The sequence below is a fragment of the Beta vulgaris genome, chromosome 2, assembly GCF_026745355.1.
Source record: "Beta vulgaris subsp. vulgaris cultivar EL10 chromosome 2, EL10.2, whole genome shotgun sequence".
Classification (NCBI taxonomy): Eukaryota; Viridiplantae; Streptophyta; class Magnoliopsida; order Caryophyllales; family Amaranthaceae; genus Beta; species Beta vulgaris.
The window spans coordinates 39,443,002-39,459,271 of NC_079203.1; the positions used below are offsets into that span (position 1 = coordinate 39,443,002).

The following is a 16,270-nucleotide window of genomic DNA, read 5'->3' on the forward strand; positions in this document are numbered from 1 at the left end:
ACTTACTCCCTCCCCTGCTTCCCTACTCTTCTCAAAAAAGAACTATATGAAATATTACCATATGATGACAGCGTTCGCGAAGCATCTATATTAGTAGTTTGGCTGGAAATATTCACATTAATGTTTCATATTATCTTTGATGTAAGTGTTAGTATTGTTTTTTTTTTTTGACAGGAAAAGTGTTAGTATTGTTGCAGATGCAGTATGACGTTTTATTAAAGATAATTCTCCTATTCTCATTTAAAAAATAAGGCAAAAGTAAGAGTTTTTTTTTTTTTTGCTAAGATATGACATGCACTTTTAAGAATATGCTGAATACACACTATTAAGAACATGCTGAAACAATTTTTGATTTGTGGCCGCCACATGACTTTGCATCCTCCCAGATTTGCAACATGCCTTTAGCAATGCCTTGTATGTATATACATCCTTCCAGAATTGAATCCTCCCATTAAGTAGTACATTTTGATTCTCGAATATTTCATTAACTAATATGCTACGTCCTAATCATCATATAAATTATAACATAATTTTGGATATTTAAAATCCCAAGTACTATAGGCAAGATCTCGTGTAATAATATAGTTAAGATTATTATTGTTTGTTAGATTTAGTTTATAATCGTACAAGTAGAAAGTCATATTCTGTCCTAATGCGTAACATGGATTAAGGCCAATTAATTGTCAATTTTGCTCCTAATTTTAAAATGTTATTACATTTTATTTTTGAAAATATGATAAATATCTCACTATATCGTATAGAATGTACCTATTTAAGTATACTCGGTTATTTATACATTATTCTATCATGAATTTAAAATAATTATTATGAATTCATATGTAATACATATAATATTACCCAAATGATCTATTATGTCTCTCCTACTTTATCTACAGAATATGCCAATATCTATAATTATACTGAACATTTAGAATATCAAAAAGCACTTATATTCGAAGGGATGTATTATAAAATCTTAAATTTATATGAAATTTCTCAGAATGTACTTATATGTAATTTTTTATATTTTCAAATCTTAAACTTATCGAAAAGTATTTATATGAAATAGTTATATCATAAATTACGTGTTACTCATGTTAAGTTGTGGGTGTCAAATATTAAGTCGTAATATATTTTGTTAAAAAAATGTTAAAATAAGGAAAATCACGACTTAGTATTTTTAATCCATACAACATAATACTAGTAATACTAATTGGCATATATACTTAGCACTTACCGTCATATAAATCGAAAATTTAAACATACTACTTCATATTGATAAATAAAACTTTTCCGTTCATTTTGCACGGATCCAAAAGCAAACTACTTTTTTAAAAAAACTAAAATTAATCCAAAAGCAAGCTACTTAGTTATGTAAGATGATGGATTTTTATGTAATAACACTTGCAATTTCATATACATCTCCCTTTGTACATTCTATATAAAAAAATGCAACTAGTACGATACACTTGCGAATTACTCCTATTACACACTTGCGAATTGCGATTAGAGTCTTTAGTTTGTGAAGCTCTATAATTGTTTGGTAATTCGTAGTTTGCCAAGTAGAATTTAAGATTTTGCTTTAGATAATAGTATAGATCATAGCCTAAGATGTTATATTGGTCATAACTCATACGAATGAAAGTATTAGAAAATTAAAGTTGCGACATACAAAAATGAGACAGCCCGAGAGTATACGTTCCTTTTACTATACGAACATATATATGTAAAATGTAATGTGTCATTTCTAGCAGATCAGTGCGCTCTTTCTTCAATCATAATCATCATCAACATCATCACCATCATCATCTTTCGACATCATAGATCGCTCTCTTTCATCGCACGACAACCGTTTCTCTCTCCTCTTCTTCCTCTAATTCTTGCATTCATTCTTAGCTCCTTCACTCAATCATCAGGTATGTTTTATCACGCAATAAAACGATTCTTTTTCTTCTGTTATTCGTTTTTTTCAACTGAGAGATTTAGGTTTTATCTTTTTTGTTAAATATTCTTAAGAAGTTACGTGAATTATGCACTGTTATGTTATGTTTAAACTGAGGAAATGCATAATGCTGTAATATATATGAAATTTTTGTGTTTGATTGCTTTCGGATTAAATTTTTTAACTTTTTATATCAAATTTGGCGTAAGAATCTGGGTTTCATACCATTTTGTTTGGTGGTTGATTGTTTGAGTTCAGAAAATCGCACTTTTGTCGTTTGGTTTCCTTGTTTTATTGGAAGATGAAGACTGAGGCGTCATGCAACAAGCTTTCAATTTGTCGTAACTTTATTATATGATATAGTATTAAGTTTGTTTTGTAAGAGGACCGCCCACTTTTAATATGGTAAGTCTAATATTAAAAAAAGAATTAGCCCAACACTAACTATATTAATTTTTTTCGGTAACTAGTTTAATCCATTTAGTTACTAGGTCTACTTTTATAATTTTTTGTATAGTATTAATATAATATTAGAATTGCTATACCATAGTATTATAACATGGGATACTAATTTGTCAAACAAAAAAAGAAACATGGGATACTAACTTTGTTGTATGCAATACTTTGTTAATTACATTTTTGACTAGATTTGGTAAGTAATCTGCTTAATGCAATAAGTTTTTATAATCTATTGACAGTCTGCAGTTCAACCCCTTGCCATTAATTAAAGCGTGTACTTTATTCAAATTGAGTTTTTAAGCAATTGGGATGTAACTTCAATAATCATGATAGTAGCAAATTGTGTGTGTGTGTGTTTTTCTTAATAATCTCTGTTATGATCCTTGTTCGTTTCCATGAGGTAATTAAGATGTTTGATTGGAGCCACTCAACTGACAAGGAGTTGAAGTTCCTTAAAGTTTACAAGGGTTTATTCAGGTGGGTTGGTTTAGGATGATGCCTCCATTTTTTAATGTGAAATCCACTTTAAGCTTTGTGATTGGCATGTAGGCTCCATTTGTTTGGGTATAAAACATTTTCAGTGTAAAATGATTTTCATGGAAAACAATATACAAGAGTTTCCCGTTGTTTGGTTCTAAGTAAGAAAAATGATGAAATAAAAGGAAATTAAAGGGGAAACTAAGGAGGTAGTGAGAGAGTACAAGAGAGATAAGGAAAAGGAACCTTTATTTTGAAGGGAAAATGATTTTCGATCATTAGGAGAGCAAAATTACTCCTAGGGAAAATGGCTTTACACTTCTTTGCAAACCAAACAATGTAAAATTTAAAATAGAGGAAAACAATTTTCCATGAAAATGTAAGTAATTTTTGCTTCATTCTAACAAACTTCAAATACTTTTGAGTAAACATACTCGTTTGCTTTTATGAAATTACTAAGATCTTCCTCATTGCTGCCATTTCACAAGAATGCCTAGAGCATTCGGAACATGAAACATAAAAATTGTTGGTCTTTCTACGTTATACCCTTGTGTTTCTTCAGGTTCTACATTGTGTCCGGCCTTTCTAAAATTTTACATAGTGCTCTTCAGTTTAGCTTTTTTAATGCACTACGGTCCTGCATAAATTTGGACGTCATCAATATCATCTACCTTTTGTAATCTAGTGACACAAATTTAACGTATACTTAGTTTAACTTTTATCGGAAGTATTTCTATGTCAGATTTGTTCCACTAAATAACAAGAAGTAAATGAAATTAATGATGCATAGTTATTGATGGAGGCATTATGCATTTAAAAAGCTAAGTTTAGGAGTGGAAATTTAGAAAGGTGAGGATACCCTTTTTCAAATGCATAGTAGTTTTTCTACTTTTAGTCCTTCATCTTAGTCCTAAAGCCTTTTGGTCTACTAAGTAGCTACAAGTTTCTGATAATGTCGATATCTTTAATATGAGTGTTTTCAAGATCTTAAAAAGAATGTTGTAGGGACTTGCTTCACATAATTATTATGGATCAGAATGTTGAACCAATGTTAATTTTTTGATTGAACACTACAAGCTCTCTGCTCACCAAGCAGAAGAGTTCTTCTTCATCAGTTTGATTTAGTATGGCATGGCAAATGAATACATCATTAGCAAAGAATGCTTTAGAGTTTTTGCCTAGAAACCTAGTGATTGATTGTGGATAACTTGTAAATTCTGTCTTTCAAATGCAGTGAATTTTTATGGTGTAAACTGAGGACATTAGTTGGTTGCATACTTCATTTGAACCGATCAAGGTGGTTGTTATGTGAGATTTGAAGCTCAAAAAATGTGTGACTCCAAGATGATGTCTGGTTTCTAAATGAAGACCACTCGTGCATGGCAGTTCCGCTTAAGAGATTTGGTTACCATGTCTGGGTCGCGTCAGCGGCCACATATGAAGAGGCCAGTATGGATCATAATACTTGTTTCTATGGTGTGTCTTTTTCTCATTGCTGCCTACATCTATCCGCTCCGAAGTGCTTCACCCTGCAGTTTCTTTTCCTCTAGAGGCTGTCTAAACTCAGAAGAAGAATCAGCTTCTACCAGGGAGCTGACTGATGATGAAATTTATAGCCGTGTTGTAGTTAGAGAAATTTTGAAGGCACCTCATGTTGAATCCAGAAATCCAAAAATTGCTTTTATGTTTCTGACTCCAGGAACCCTACCTTTTGAAAGACTCTGGGATAAGTTCTTCCAGGTAACAATTTACATTCCTCTTTTACTTGCTTAGTTTTATGGCCTGAGTCAGTGTCTCGACTCTTCCATAGAATTGTTAACATACATTCTCTCATTTCTTTCTCTTGGGATTTCTAATTTGACCTTATATATTATGCCATATGAGGATTTATATATCCAACCACTTTCCATGTCTTGTATTTTGGTGCTCCCTTATCTTAGGATTGAGGAGTGACTGAATGAATCAGGAAACGGGAGTGCACCTTGAGCATGAATGCCAAGTCTTAAAAATTCATAATCGTTTTCATATCAAGTACTTGGGTCCAGGTGTTGCTAAAACTGTTAGTTGTACTAATCTTGGTCTTTAGGTCTATATTGCTTTCCTTCTTGGGGTCTGCTTGCATAATGGTGGGATCAAAGTTGGGCGTAAAAGTATGAAGTAGTTAAGTACATGGTGATAGAAGTAAAGCAGGCATACTTCAGAAATTTTAAGTTGGCATGCAAGTAGAAGTCAGCAAAGCACTTCCCATTTCCATGTTGTACATCAACTTTGTATGAGGTGCATATTACCGTCTTGAGAATGAAAGTGGAAGTCTGTTTTGGGATATCTGGAAGTACTAATCTGGAATAAGTTAGCAACAAGAATTTCACACATCCGAAGCATCCCTACCACCTCTTGTGCAACTTACACTCTCATACTACTTATGATTGAGTTAGGAATAGGGTTTTCAAAGTTGAATATAATTAACATCAAGAAACGCTATTTTCTCTGTTTCAAAATACTTGCAACCAAGCTCGTTGGCGGACATCTTTAGGAGGATTTAGATTAAGGAAATGGACTAATTAGTTTAGATAAATTCAACACTAGTTAGACGAGTGATTGTGTTATAGTGTTTTAATTGCTTTAATTCATTTACCTGTATACCTTGTCTATCATACTCCTGAAATTGCGTGCCAAGGAGCTTGGCTGCAAGTATTTGGAAACACTGGAAGTATATCTAAAGCTAATTTAACACTTCTGATACATAAATTCAGAGTTATATAGATATGTAGCTCGGTAAGATGCATAGGTTTTCTTAAAACAAATAACTAAAACAGCTTACAACTGGAAGAACATGTAATTCATCCTAGAGGAGTATAGGTACTTAAGATCTAGTATGTATTTTTATACTTTTAAAACACCATTTTAAATGTTTAACAAGGTTCTGTTTTAGGGTATTTTAACTCGATAAGGGGAAAAAAGTCTCATGTTTTTCTCAGCATCATATTAGTTTCCCCTTAGATATGATCATATGAGCTACATTTCTTAGTTTCTGTTATGTATAAGTGGGTTAGACACTTAGACTGTGATTTTAATACATGTTTTGAGAGGTAATATGCTTGACCTCTGTTATGTTTGTGAAACCTTAAGTGTATGTCTGTATCTATTTTATGTAAGAAGTGGGTTAAGCAGTGAAAAATTTTACATGGTCATATAAAGTTCTATTTGAATCAGTTTAATGATCTTATAAATAGTGTGCATGTTCTTAAGGTTACCACCTATATTTTAGCATTACTATGGTATTGCTTTGACATATATAAAGGGCCAGCATGTTATAGTTTCTGTGCATTCTATAGCTTATGTTTATCTTGGTTGCTTAAAGGGAATTTTGGCCTGGTTCTCCTTTTATGTGGTCATGCTGTGTATTGGAACACTTCTGCAGATTGTCATTTTGTGTCAGTACATGTCTGCAGATCAACATAAAATGTCAAAATGAGATTTCCGAAAACTATGTGTTTGATTTGAATTCACCCAAATGCTTTAGCCTTGCCAGCTATCCAAGTTCTATCAATGCTTTTGAATTTTGGTTCTCCTTTTATTGATTTTTGAAAGTCAAGGTATCTCTTGGCTGGAACTTAGGACTTTCCGAATTTTTTGGGGTATAAACTAAACTGATGTTTGGAGTTAAAAAGTAGATGTCGTTTTTCTGAATTTGAATAAACTTATCGTCTTTCGATATAACATGATTGTCAAATCTCAGGGTCATGAAGGCAGATTCTCTGTTTTTGTACATGCATCAAGGGAAAAACCGGTGCATGTAAGCCATTACTTTCTTGGTCGAGACATACGCAGTGACAGGGTAATTTTTACTTTTTGTAAATATTTGTGAGTTGTACCTCATTTTGTTAGTTCAACATTTCCATCATGAGTGAACATAGACACATAGTAAGGCTCTGACTTTGCTGCTGCTGTTGTTTTTGTTGTTATTGTTGTTTTGAGTGAACACAGTAAGTAGATAAATTTTATATACTAAGAAGAATACCGGATGAAAACAATATTATAGTTGTATTACATTAAACTGGCTACCAGTTGCAGCAAATAATTACCTATCATATTAATGTTTCTCCTTTTGTTTCCTGAGAATAAATCTTGATGGGGCATTTTTAGGAAGTTGTTAGTTAAAGGGCTACCTTTAAATGGAAAACCTTCTTTGGATGAGGAACAGATCGAAGAGCAAGCTCCTGATCTATTCCTTTGTTTCAGGACCTGATGATGTTCTATCAAAATTATGTTATCCAATCTCCTTTTACAGCTTTCCAGCATAAGTTTTGTATCCAATATATCAGTAATCCTTGCTTCCCTTTTTTGTCATAAGTCAAGGAGTTCTGTTTGGAAAAAGTTAATAGTTTGCTTTGTTTTGGTGATAATAATTATTTGAACATGAAATTATTGCAATTTTTTTTGTTTCCAAACCGAAATCAATGCTTTGTTGAAATGTGGCCTTGACGAAATTTTATTGCGTGCTATGCTACATGGTTTTTTGTGCCTCTGTCATTGTTAAGTTCAAATAATAGACGGGTTTGTGCCTCTGTCAAATGTTTTACAGGTGGTTTGGGGTAAGATCTCTATGGTTGATGCAGAAAGGAGACTTCTTGCTCATGCGCTTAGAGATCCTGACAACCAGCATTTTGTCTTACTCTCAGATAGGCAAGCATCTTATTGCTTTTTCTTATTCCTTATGAACTTGGCACATCATGATAACATCTCCATTTTTTCTTTTCCTTGCAGCTGTATACCCCTTCATAATTTTGATTACATTTACAACTATCTCATGTTCACGAATGTCAGCTTTCTTGACTGGTAAGATTCTAATTCTGCAACAATAACCTTATCACTTGTTGGCTTAGTTGTTCTCAAGCACCAATGACTGTCCTCAGGTTTTACTATATTTTGAACTATGGGACCATTGGACTAATACCAAGCTACTAGGTTAAGACACGGCTATGTCTTCAGGTGTCAGCCTAGACCATTCTGTGAACAATTTGCATGTTTTGGTCGAAAGTGTAGTGTTAAGCATACAAACCCACTTTAGACATCTCGTACGCAACATGGTTACTTGAGGTGAAAGGAAAAGTTTTGATAAGATAAGCCTTTTCTTTCTTTCCTTTTCTGCCAGTCTCATAAATTTTTGGAAGTAAATCCTATGTAGGAAGTTCTGCATTGAAATCAAATATGTATTTTGCAATAATCGTTGCTTGTCACTAGAACACTATAATTTTCTGTAGCACAAATACATTCTATAGAGCTGATACTTCCTGTGTGCCTGTTCAAGCAAACATCTTTCGCTGTGCTTTCGCGTCCCCAGTGCGCTTGATGAAACTATTGTCTGTATTATCCTATTAGACCTTCAAAATGAACCTCTATGTATTTTATGGACTTTTTGTTTTACGATTTAGCTCTAACTATTTTTCTGACTTTATCTTGGTCACACGAAGCTGATTGGCCTTTTGTTTTTTCCTTCCAGTTTTGTTGATCTTGGGCCACATGGTAGTGGAAGATATTCTGATCACATGTTGCCTGAGGTTGAAAAGGAGGACTTTCGGAAGGGCTCACAGGTATAGTTTGAAGTAGATTTACCTTTTGCCATTACTGGACCACCAAATTTTTCACAGTTTGTCTCCTTTTCTTAAGAATTATATCATTATACTTCCAAATGCAGTCGGACTGGATGTGAATTGTGATAGCTTAGATCTTTCTTTTTCAACCAAAAAGAAACACGCAGGAAAAAGAAGGAAAACCTGGCTCTTTATCTTTTCCCCACCCATTTTCTTCCTGTGTATGTTCAGGTGCTCTCTCATTTGTATCCTTGATCCCAATCTGAAAAACACCTTTAATACGAAGTTACATATTCTTGAAATTTTCTCTAATCAAAGTCCCTACTCAAAAGTCCTAGTCCAGTCTTTGTAGCCTTGTTGAAAAACAATTTTTTTTCACCCTTTCCAATAGCAAGTCTTTTGCCGTAACCTTTTTCTTTTTCATTTTTTCTGGAAGGTGCAATTGCAATGATTAATATGTATTGACCTCTTTGTAATATCCTAATCTAACTGCCTCCTTGGCTTGGTGGTTTGCAGCTTCTGCCAATTTTCCTTTTCCTGATTAGGAATCTTTTTTATCTCTCCTTGAGCTTTCAGAGTTTTAATGAAACTTGAGAAAGTTATCTTCTCCCTAAGTTAGCGTGTTTAGGGATACACTTTTTGAGTCACCATTTCCTCCGAGCTAAACTAGTTTTCTTCTTCTGTTTTGGACAAAGCTTGGAAGGCCCATAGGAAACTTTATGCCTAACTCTTTCCTTCAGCCTCTATCGACTCTCTTTACCCCTTTTCCCATCCATGCGTAACTCTTTCCATCTGTGTGTGTGTGTGTGTGGCTAGTAACCTTTGATTTATGTCTGCGTGCTTCTTCTCTTGGTTGTAAGTTTCATATTTTTACATATCTCTAATTTTGCTCAGTGTGATATGAGGAATTAACTATAATTGCTTCGTTTCTGATCCAGTGGTTCACCATGAAACGCCAGCATGCCTTAATTGTCATGGCTGACAGCTTATACTACAGAAAATTCAAACTATATTGCAGGGTAAGCTGTGCAGTTGTTTATTTTTGTATTCTTCTGATAGACAGTGTCTTGCAGAGTTGCAGTTATGTTTACAATGTGTTTAGAGTGTTGTTGTTTGTGGAGCTGAACAATGCTTTACATATCAAGCCTTGAAGGTTCCTTTGTTTTCTTCTGGCACTCACAGTTCTACTCTATTTAAAACTAATGGTTGCCTTTGCTTGTCCTTATCCAATGGAGTAGAAGAGTACAAGTAAACTAAAATTGTTTTGTGACTTGCTTGGACTCTTTATTCATCACGAAGTTGCAGCCAGATGTTGCATATTTGCAACTAAAATTGATGCTATTCACGATGTACTTGAAGTCTTGAAACAACTCAGATGTTCATAAAAAAAAGTTCATGCATCTGCACTTGCTTTACTTTTAAGCACTAGATCCATACTGCATGAATTTGTTGTAATACTGGTTCGAAAGGAAATAAAATTAGAAAGTTGAGATCTTCATGATCTTGATTTTCTTTTCTTGGACTAATTAAGAAGTATCACAGTTGCAAATCACTTGATGTGCAATACTATATGCTTCTTTAGCATGTTATAGCTTGTGATTCTAGAATTCTGGTAGCACAATGGAAGTTTACTCATGAGTGACGTGCTTGCTAACCTTAGGATGTGAGGCTTAATTGCTCAAGTATTTCCCAAGCTGGCCCATCTTGGTGGATTAAACTGAGTTTGGAGAGGAAACATAATGGAATTTTATTTATGAGTGACGTGCTTGCTAACTTTTATCCATTCTGAACAAAGCTGCTTCATTATGCTTTAGGATGTGAGGCTCACGTATTTACAAAATCGGCCCATCATGGTTGATTAAGCAAATCTTGGAGAGGAAACCTGAAGTGGGTCGAACTTTGTTTCTCTCGACCCTCTCGTATTCTATGTTCTTGTACGCGATGCCTATTTAGAGATGACCTACTAAATGGATGCTTCCTCTTTTTCATGGCAATAAGGAATTGAGGATATTCTGTATGGGTTTATGACTTGTGAGGTCTTTGTAGGAAGAATGAATCTGAAGAATGAAATATTGTCATACTATCATTTTGAACTTCTAGTGAAGCTTTTTGGGCTTTCTTTGTTCCTACAAATTGATGAAATTTAGGAACCAAATTTAGCTTGTTCTAGGTATATCTTCTATGTTGACGTTGCTGTTTTTGACTTCCACAGCCAGGAATGGAGTACGGGAAGAACTGCTATGCTGATGAGCACTATTTGCCAACTTTCTTTCATGTTAGTATTACTTGCAGCTGTTATAGTTTATACTTGTTGATCTTCTACTCTGTATGTTCTCATGCTTTGCCTTTTGCCTTTAAATCTGCTCAGATGACTGATCCTGGGGGAATAGCGAATTGGTCGGTGACATTTGTTGATTGGTCTGAAAGAAAGTGGCATCCCAGGTCCTTCAGAGCTCAAGATGTCACTTTTGAACTTCTAAGAAATATGACGGTAATATTTCTATATTATGATTTTGTTTTGGCAGCTAGTGTTAATGAATAGCTTGATAACTTTATTTTGGCATGATGCAGTTTATTGATGAGAGTGTGCATCTGACAAGTGATGAGAAGGTAAATTCTACCAAGTAGGATTGAGAAATGAATCAAATATGTTTGTGAAGATTTTCTCTAACACATGAGGATGATGTCTTACATGTTGTTACAGAATCCAGTGAAAGTTACACCATGCAAGTGGAACGGACAGAAGCGGGCTTGTTATCTATTTGCTCGTAAATTTTATCCCGAGACATTAGCAAAGTTGATTAGTCTATTCTCCAATTATACAGTGGTTTAGTGAGCCAACTTCTTCATTCTTTGGTCAATTGAAATGGTCGACCTAGTATTTTTTTTGGTATATAATCGTTAGGATGTAGCGAGGTTTGAAAGTGGAATATCCTCAGGTGCAATATGTTGCAGACAGCAGGTCCAATGTTCTGAAATGTTCGGTGATCGGCTGAGCCATCAGCAATCCACCATTGCTTGACTTGAGGACAAAGGAGCCAAGGGCTTGTTTTCTTCCAAATAGCTCCTGCCTTGTAGGCCAACTAATTTGCAGTCCCTCCTGCCTCCCCTTAGGTTCCTCTTTTTTATGTTTGGTTGTTCTTAACCACTAAAATTTGGGTTGCACAAATGAGATAGGCTTGTTTCTAAGCTGAGTAATTTCTCCTAGTATAAATAGTCCCTCATTTTGGGGGTGTATTTTTTGGACCTTGTACTTTAGTGCAATGAGCTTTGCTTTGATAATGATATTTAAGCTATAGAATTTGTTATGCAGAGATGCAACACAGTTACTCTATCTCGAGAAATAAAAAGAAGAGATTAGCGAATCTCAGAACTCAGCTTGGCAACGATCCAATTACAATTGACACACTGATTACATAAAAACAAAGGATTGTAAAATGAGGCAGTGCATGAGATATAGGTGGAGTATTGGAGTTTATATCAACTTGTAACTGAATTACTAAGTGACCAAATTATGATGAGATATATAATGAGATTTTGTTACTATATAATGAGATTTGGTTAATGCTATTTGCAATGCAATTAACGTATGTCAATCTTTCTATAACAAGTTTCTCGGATAAGGTTCGGAGAAATATTATATTGTACGACTCCTTTTATTTTCTGATTTATTTTTTTTATCTCCTCATAGAAATTCATTTTTCTACTTTTACATCATTTATTACAAGAATTATCCGCAATTTTCAGTTGCCCTATTATTTATACACCTTGGTAACTCCCTAACAAGTCAACAAATGGGGAGAAAAATTATTATGAGATATTATTAACAATGACAATCATACAATTCTTTCGAAACAACATTGTCATCCAAAAAGAACAATATATCTTTCATAGATTTTTACCTAAATCATTCTAGTAAACAATACCTTCATTATATGAAACATATGATAGTGCAATGAATTACATAATGATGAATAAATTAATACAGTACTTGGCTATATTATTGTTTGTTACATATAATTAAATTTTTTCAAAAAAGAAAGAAGAAAAGTTTTTGAGGGGAATTTTTAACATGTGTTATCCCTGGCTACTTTGCCTTTATAATTAAAAATCTTGCAGCTGGTATGGCCAAGCACACTGACGCGCAACCATGATAGTTCTGTATGGTAACAGCCTTCTACTAGCTTTCAGAAATTTGACCGCGCCCAAACTTTATCAAACAAATAGTCTTTACATTACAAATTTGTCGAGATACATCAGCAAAGTTTTGTTGCATTGAGAGAAAAATCGTGATTTAACATACTAATCAACTCATTTAAGAAGAGACCCTGAAATCAACTCATGTAGACTACAGACAGATAAAGGTAAAAAGAATATTGGCAGCCTGGGGACGAATTTCGCATCAATAACAGAATATACTTGTACAAAAATGTCAAGTATACTTCACCATTGAAATGGGATAAGATAGTTTAAAAGATGAAACGAGGCATGTCCATCCATCTTTGGAATAGTTCTTAACATTAGACTTCAAACTAAGACTTTTCAGCTTTGGGAGTAGCATCAGTCTTTATGTTCGTTGAAGGTTCCACGAAAATTAGTCGTCCTCGGACTATCTACATTGAAAAGAAAAAAACCAGCTCAGATGGCAAAAGCAAGACAGGAGTATGCAGTTGCTCTATCTGATGAACAACATATATTATACCAGTAAGATGGCATGGCATGGAAATGCATGTCAGCATGTGTCGGTTACTATAAATCGGGATAAATTGCAAAGCCAAAGCATTCCTCAATTGGGAGCCATCATGTTTTATCAGGTGAAAGGGAGCTTGGGAGTAATTCGTCAGTCTTTCTCAGTTGTTGGGCTTACCATTTTCAGGTCCCTACAGATGTTGGGTGCTCTTGTAACAGAGTAAGGGTCCTGACTCCTGAGAAAGAGGTAATTCACTTATTTGTAGGTTGGATGAAAGGGATTCTACTTTATAATATATTCACTTCTATTTGAACTAGAAAGGCAATATTTTTATAAAGAAAGATCGTTTATTCTGCCCTCCGAGGTATATATATATATTTTTTTTACTTCCCACTTAACAAGATACACAATGTGGCCAGTTCTCTGCAATAGAGCACAGAAACAGTTTCCCCCTTGCAGGCTTGCAACACCCTAAGAGCTTGTTTGGTTCACTATTTAGGGTCCAAGAAACGGAATCAATTACCAATTCCCTTTCTTCATGTTTGGTCCAACCCCTCATCATTCCATTACCATTACTTGGTGGTAATGGACTCCCCTGATTTGTTACCTCCCCTCCCCCTCAGGCCTCAAGTAACAAAATCCATTAGTTGGGGGTAATGGTTAACATTCCATGGCTTGAACCAAACACCCAATAAATGTAACCATTTTTATTACATTTCCCTCCTTTATTTGTTTTCATTCCCTTTCCATTCCATATCTTGAACCAGACGACCCCTAAAAGTATGAAACCGAAAAATTTCATGTTGAAAAACAGCACTTCAAGACCATAGATTGAAATGGCCATGAAACTCATGTGCATTCAACAACAAATTATCCTTATAAAACCACTGTTCATCCCCCCCCCCCCCCCCCCCCCAAAAAAAAAGAATACACATTCATACAAGGAAACCAAGAGTAAGAAGGAATAGCATTATGAGAATGGAAGATAAAGATACCTTGCCATGAAAAACCTTAATAGCATTCTGCGCCTCAGCTTCTGTCTCAAATGTCACAAAACCATACCCCTTTGTCCTTCCTGTTTTGCTATCCATGATCAGCCTAGCTGTGGAAAACCACAATAAAACCATCAAGAGCCCAGTGATGTAAAGAACGATTGAATATCACAAATAATCACTCAACACTTCCCCATATAGTAAAATGATATGAACCAACCAACAGAAGACAAAAGGTGATCAATAAAAAGGATCAAACCTACCTTCTTTAACATTGCCAAATTGAGAAAACATCTTCTTAAACTCATCGCGTTTTGTATAAAATGAGAGCCCTGTCATTTGGCCAAAATATTCCCAATGAAATAGTTTAGTTCGCTTGTAGAGCACATTATATCATCAACAATCAGAATTTAGGTAGTCATTCCAAGTAGCTTACGGCTGACAAAGAGCTCAGTGCTATATCTGACAGTTAAAAAGCGTGGCTTCAAAACCGTCAAGCATTGAAATCTTGCTGATATTCTCATCATCCTAGATTCAAAATTTCTTCATCAAACCTCTGAAATCCTCATTGATATACGAACATTAGTTTCCCAAGTTCAACCACAATCGGCTGCTGGTTTATCCAAAAAAAGTGATCATTATCATTAACAATAATTTGCCAGAACCAAACTACTAATTATTATTAATATGGTCACTTAACCAAGAAAACATCACATTAAACATGCAAAAATTGACCCATTATATCAAACATAACCCACACGAGCATCGGTACAATGATCTATTAGATGCAATTATATTCAGTTTAGGGCTTAGTAGCAACAATTAAACACGGGGTTCCGTCAAAAGATTATAGCTTGTTTACATATGGATGATATATGATAAATTCAAATATTAATCACCCTTATATTAGAATAATGAACAATACCAACAATATAAACAAATCAACACGTGCATTTTGATGATTTCAATATAAAAAAAACTTCACATAAAACAATTTGTGACTAAAAATAATAATTATAAAAAATTTCTGCAAAGCATTTTATCAAACACTTGGTGAGCAACTTAATTAATACAGATCTTAAACCATAAAAACTTCAAGATAGTAATCAGAGTCATGTAATTAGCAATTTTTAATCTTATGTAGCTCAATCAAACAAATACATAGCACCAATTCACATGATTATCGAAATATCAAGACATAGCTTACTAGTTTCTGCAAGGATGAAATGCAATATAAACCTAATTAACTCACCAAACAAGCAAAAGGAGAGAAATTGGTGCAATGGTAGCGTTCGTTGGTTGAGTTGCAGGCGCAGAGCTTTGTGGGATGGGGCGAGTGGGTGGAGCCGTCAAGGGGTGTGAGTTATTTGGTTAAAAACCAAAAACCAAACTGAATTGGTTTGTTTTTTTTTTTAAATTCGGTTTGGTTTGGATTTTAAAAAAATTATTTTTTCGATTTTTCGGTTTGCATCGGTTTTGGTTTTGGAAAATCCGAAAAAATCGAAATAAATAAACTGACTCCCCAGTCCAGTAGTCCCCACGCCTAAAAACACAAAACTTGAAATAATAAATCTCAAGCCCAGCCCACTTATCTTTTGAAGTCCTAACTCAGTAACTCCTACCCAATACCCACACCATTTCTCTCTCCTAAACTCAAACCCTAGGACTCTCCTTTCCTCTCCTCTCGGCTCTCCCTGACTCCCCCACGCGGCAGCCGGCATGTCGTTTCTCCCTATCTCTCTCTCCTCTCGCCGGTTGAAATCAAGTATTTTAATCTGTGTATTTTTTTTGTTTATTCTTTTTGATATTAGTTACGAAAATATATCATTAATCTCTGTTTTTTTTGTGTTTATTTTTTTGATATTAGTTGCGAAAAATAGAAAATATGAAAATATATCATTAATCTCTGTTTGGATTTTGGAATATGAAAAAAATTTGGTTTGGTTTGGTTTGGATTTTGAAAGATAAAAAAAATTCGGTTTGGTTTGGTTTGGATTGATTTGGATTGAGTCGAATTTCGGTTTGGATTTGGTTTGGAAATTTCAAAATCGAATTTATTTCGGTTTGGTTTGGTTTTGACCTAAAACCAAACCAAAAACCGAATTTACACCCCTAG

General features: G+C 34.4%; 2 protein-coding genes across 9 annotated transcripts; one reads left to right on the top strand and one right to left on the bottom strand.

Moving 5' to 3' along the window:
• Positions 1-1,746: 1,746 nt before the first annotated feature.
• Positions 1,747-11,780, top strand: LOC104886683 (glycosyltransferase BC10). Of its 2 annotated transcripts, XM_010671157.4 has the most exons (11): positions 1,747-1,916; positions 4,113-4,618; positions 6,618-6,716; positions 7,464-7,564; positions 7,646-7,717; positions 8,382-8,472; positions 9,411-9,491; positions 10,685-10,747; positions 10,841-10,963; positions 11,044-11,082; positions 11,177-11,780. In XM_010671157.4, the coding sequence occupies exons 2-11, from the start codon at positions 4,241-4,243 to the stop codon at positions 11,303-11,305; spliced, it is 1,176 nt and encodes a 391-aa protein (XP_010669459.1). In that variant the 5' UTR covers positions 1,747-1,916; positions 4,113-4,240; the 3' UTR covers positions 11,306-11,780. The 2 variants fall into 2 exon arrangements, with proteins under 2 accessions (XP_010669459.1, XP_048495005.1); XM_048639048.2 differs by lacking the exon at positions 11,044-11,082.
• Positions 11,781-12,382: 602 nt separating this feature from the next.
• Positions 12,383-15,568, bottom strand: LOC104886682 (glycine-rich RNA-binding protein 4, mitochondrial). Of its 7 annotated transcripts, XM_048639050.2 has the most exons (6): positions 15,407-15,568; positions 14,591-14,767; positions 14,418-14,486; positions 14,158-14,264; positions 13,340-13,397; positions 12,838-13,085 (listed from the first exon to the last, which is right to left on the bottom strand). In XM_048639050.2, the coding sequence occupies exons 2-5, from the start codon at positions 14,679-14,681 to the stop codon at positions 13,353-13,355; spliced, it is 312 nt and encodes a 103-aa protein (XP_048495007.1). In that variant the 5' UTR covers positions 14,682-14,767; positions 15,407-15,568; the 3' UTR covers positions 12,838-13,085; positions 13,340-13,352. The 7 variants fall into 7 exon arrangements, with proteins under 7 accessions (XP_048495008.1, XP_048495007.1, XP_019103229.1 ...); XM_048639051.2 differs by lacking the exons at positions 12,838-13,085; positions 13,340-13,397 and adding an exon at positions 12,383-12,682; XM_019247684.3 differs by lacking the exon at positions 13,340-13,397 and having other exon boundaries at positions 12,838-13,081.
• Positions 15,569-16,270: the final 702 nt, after the last annotated feature.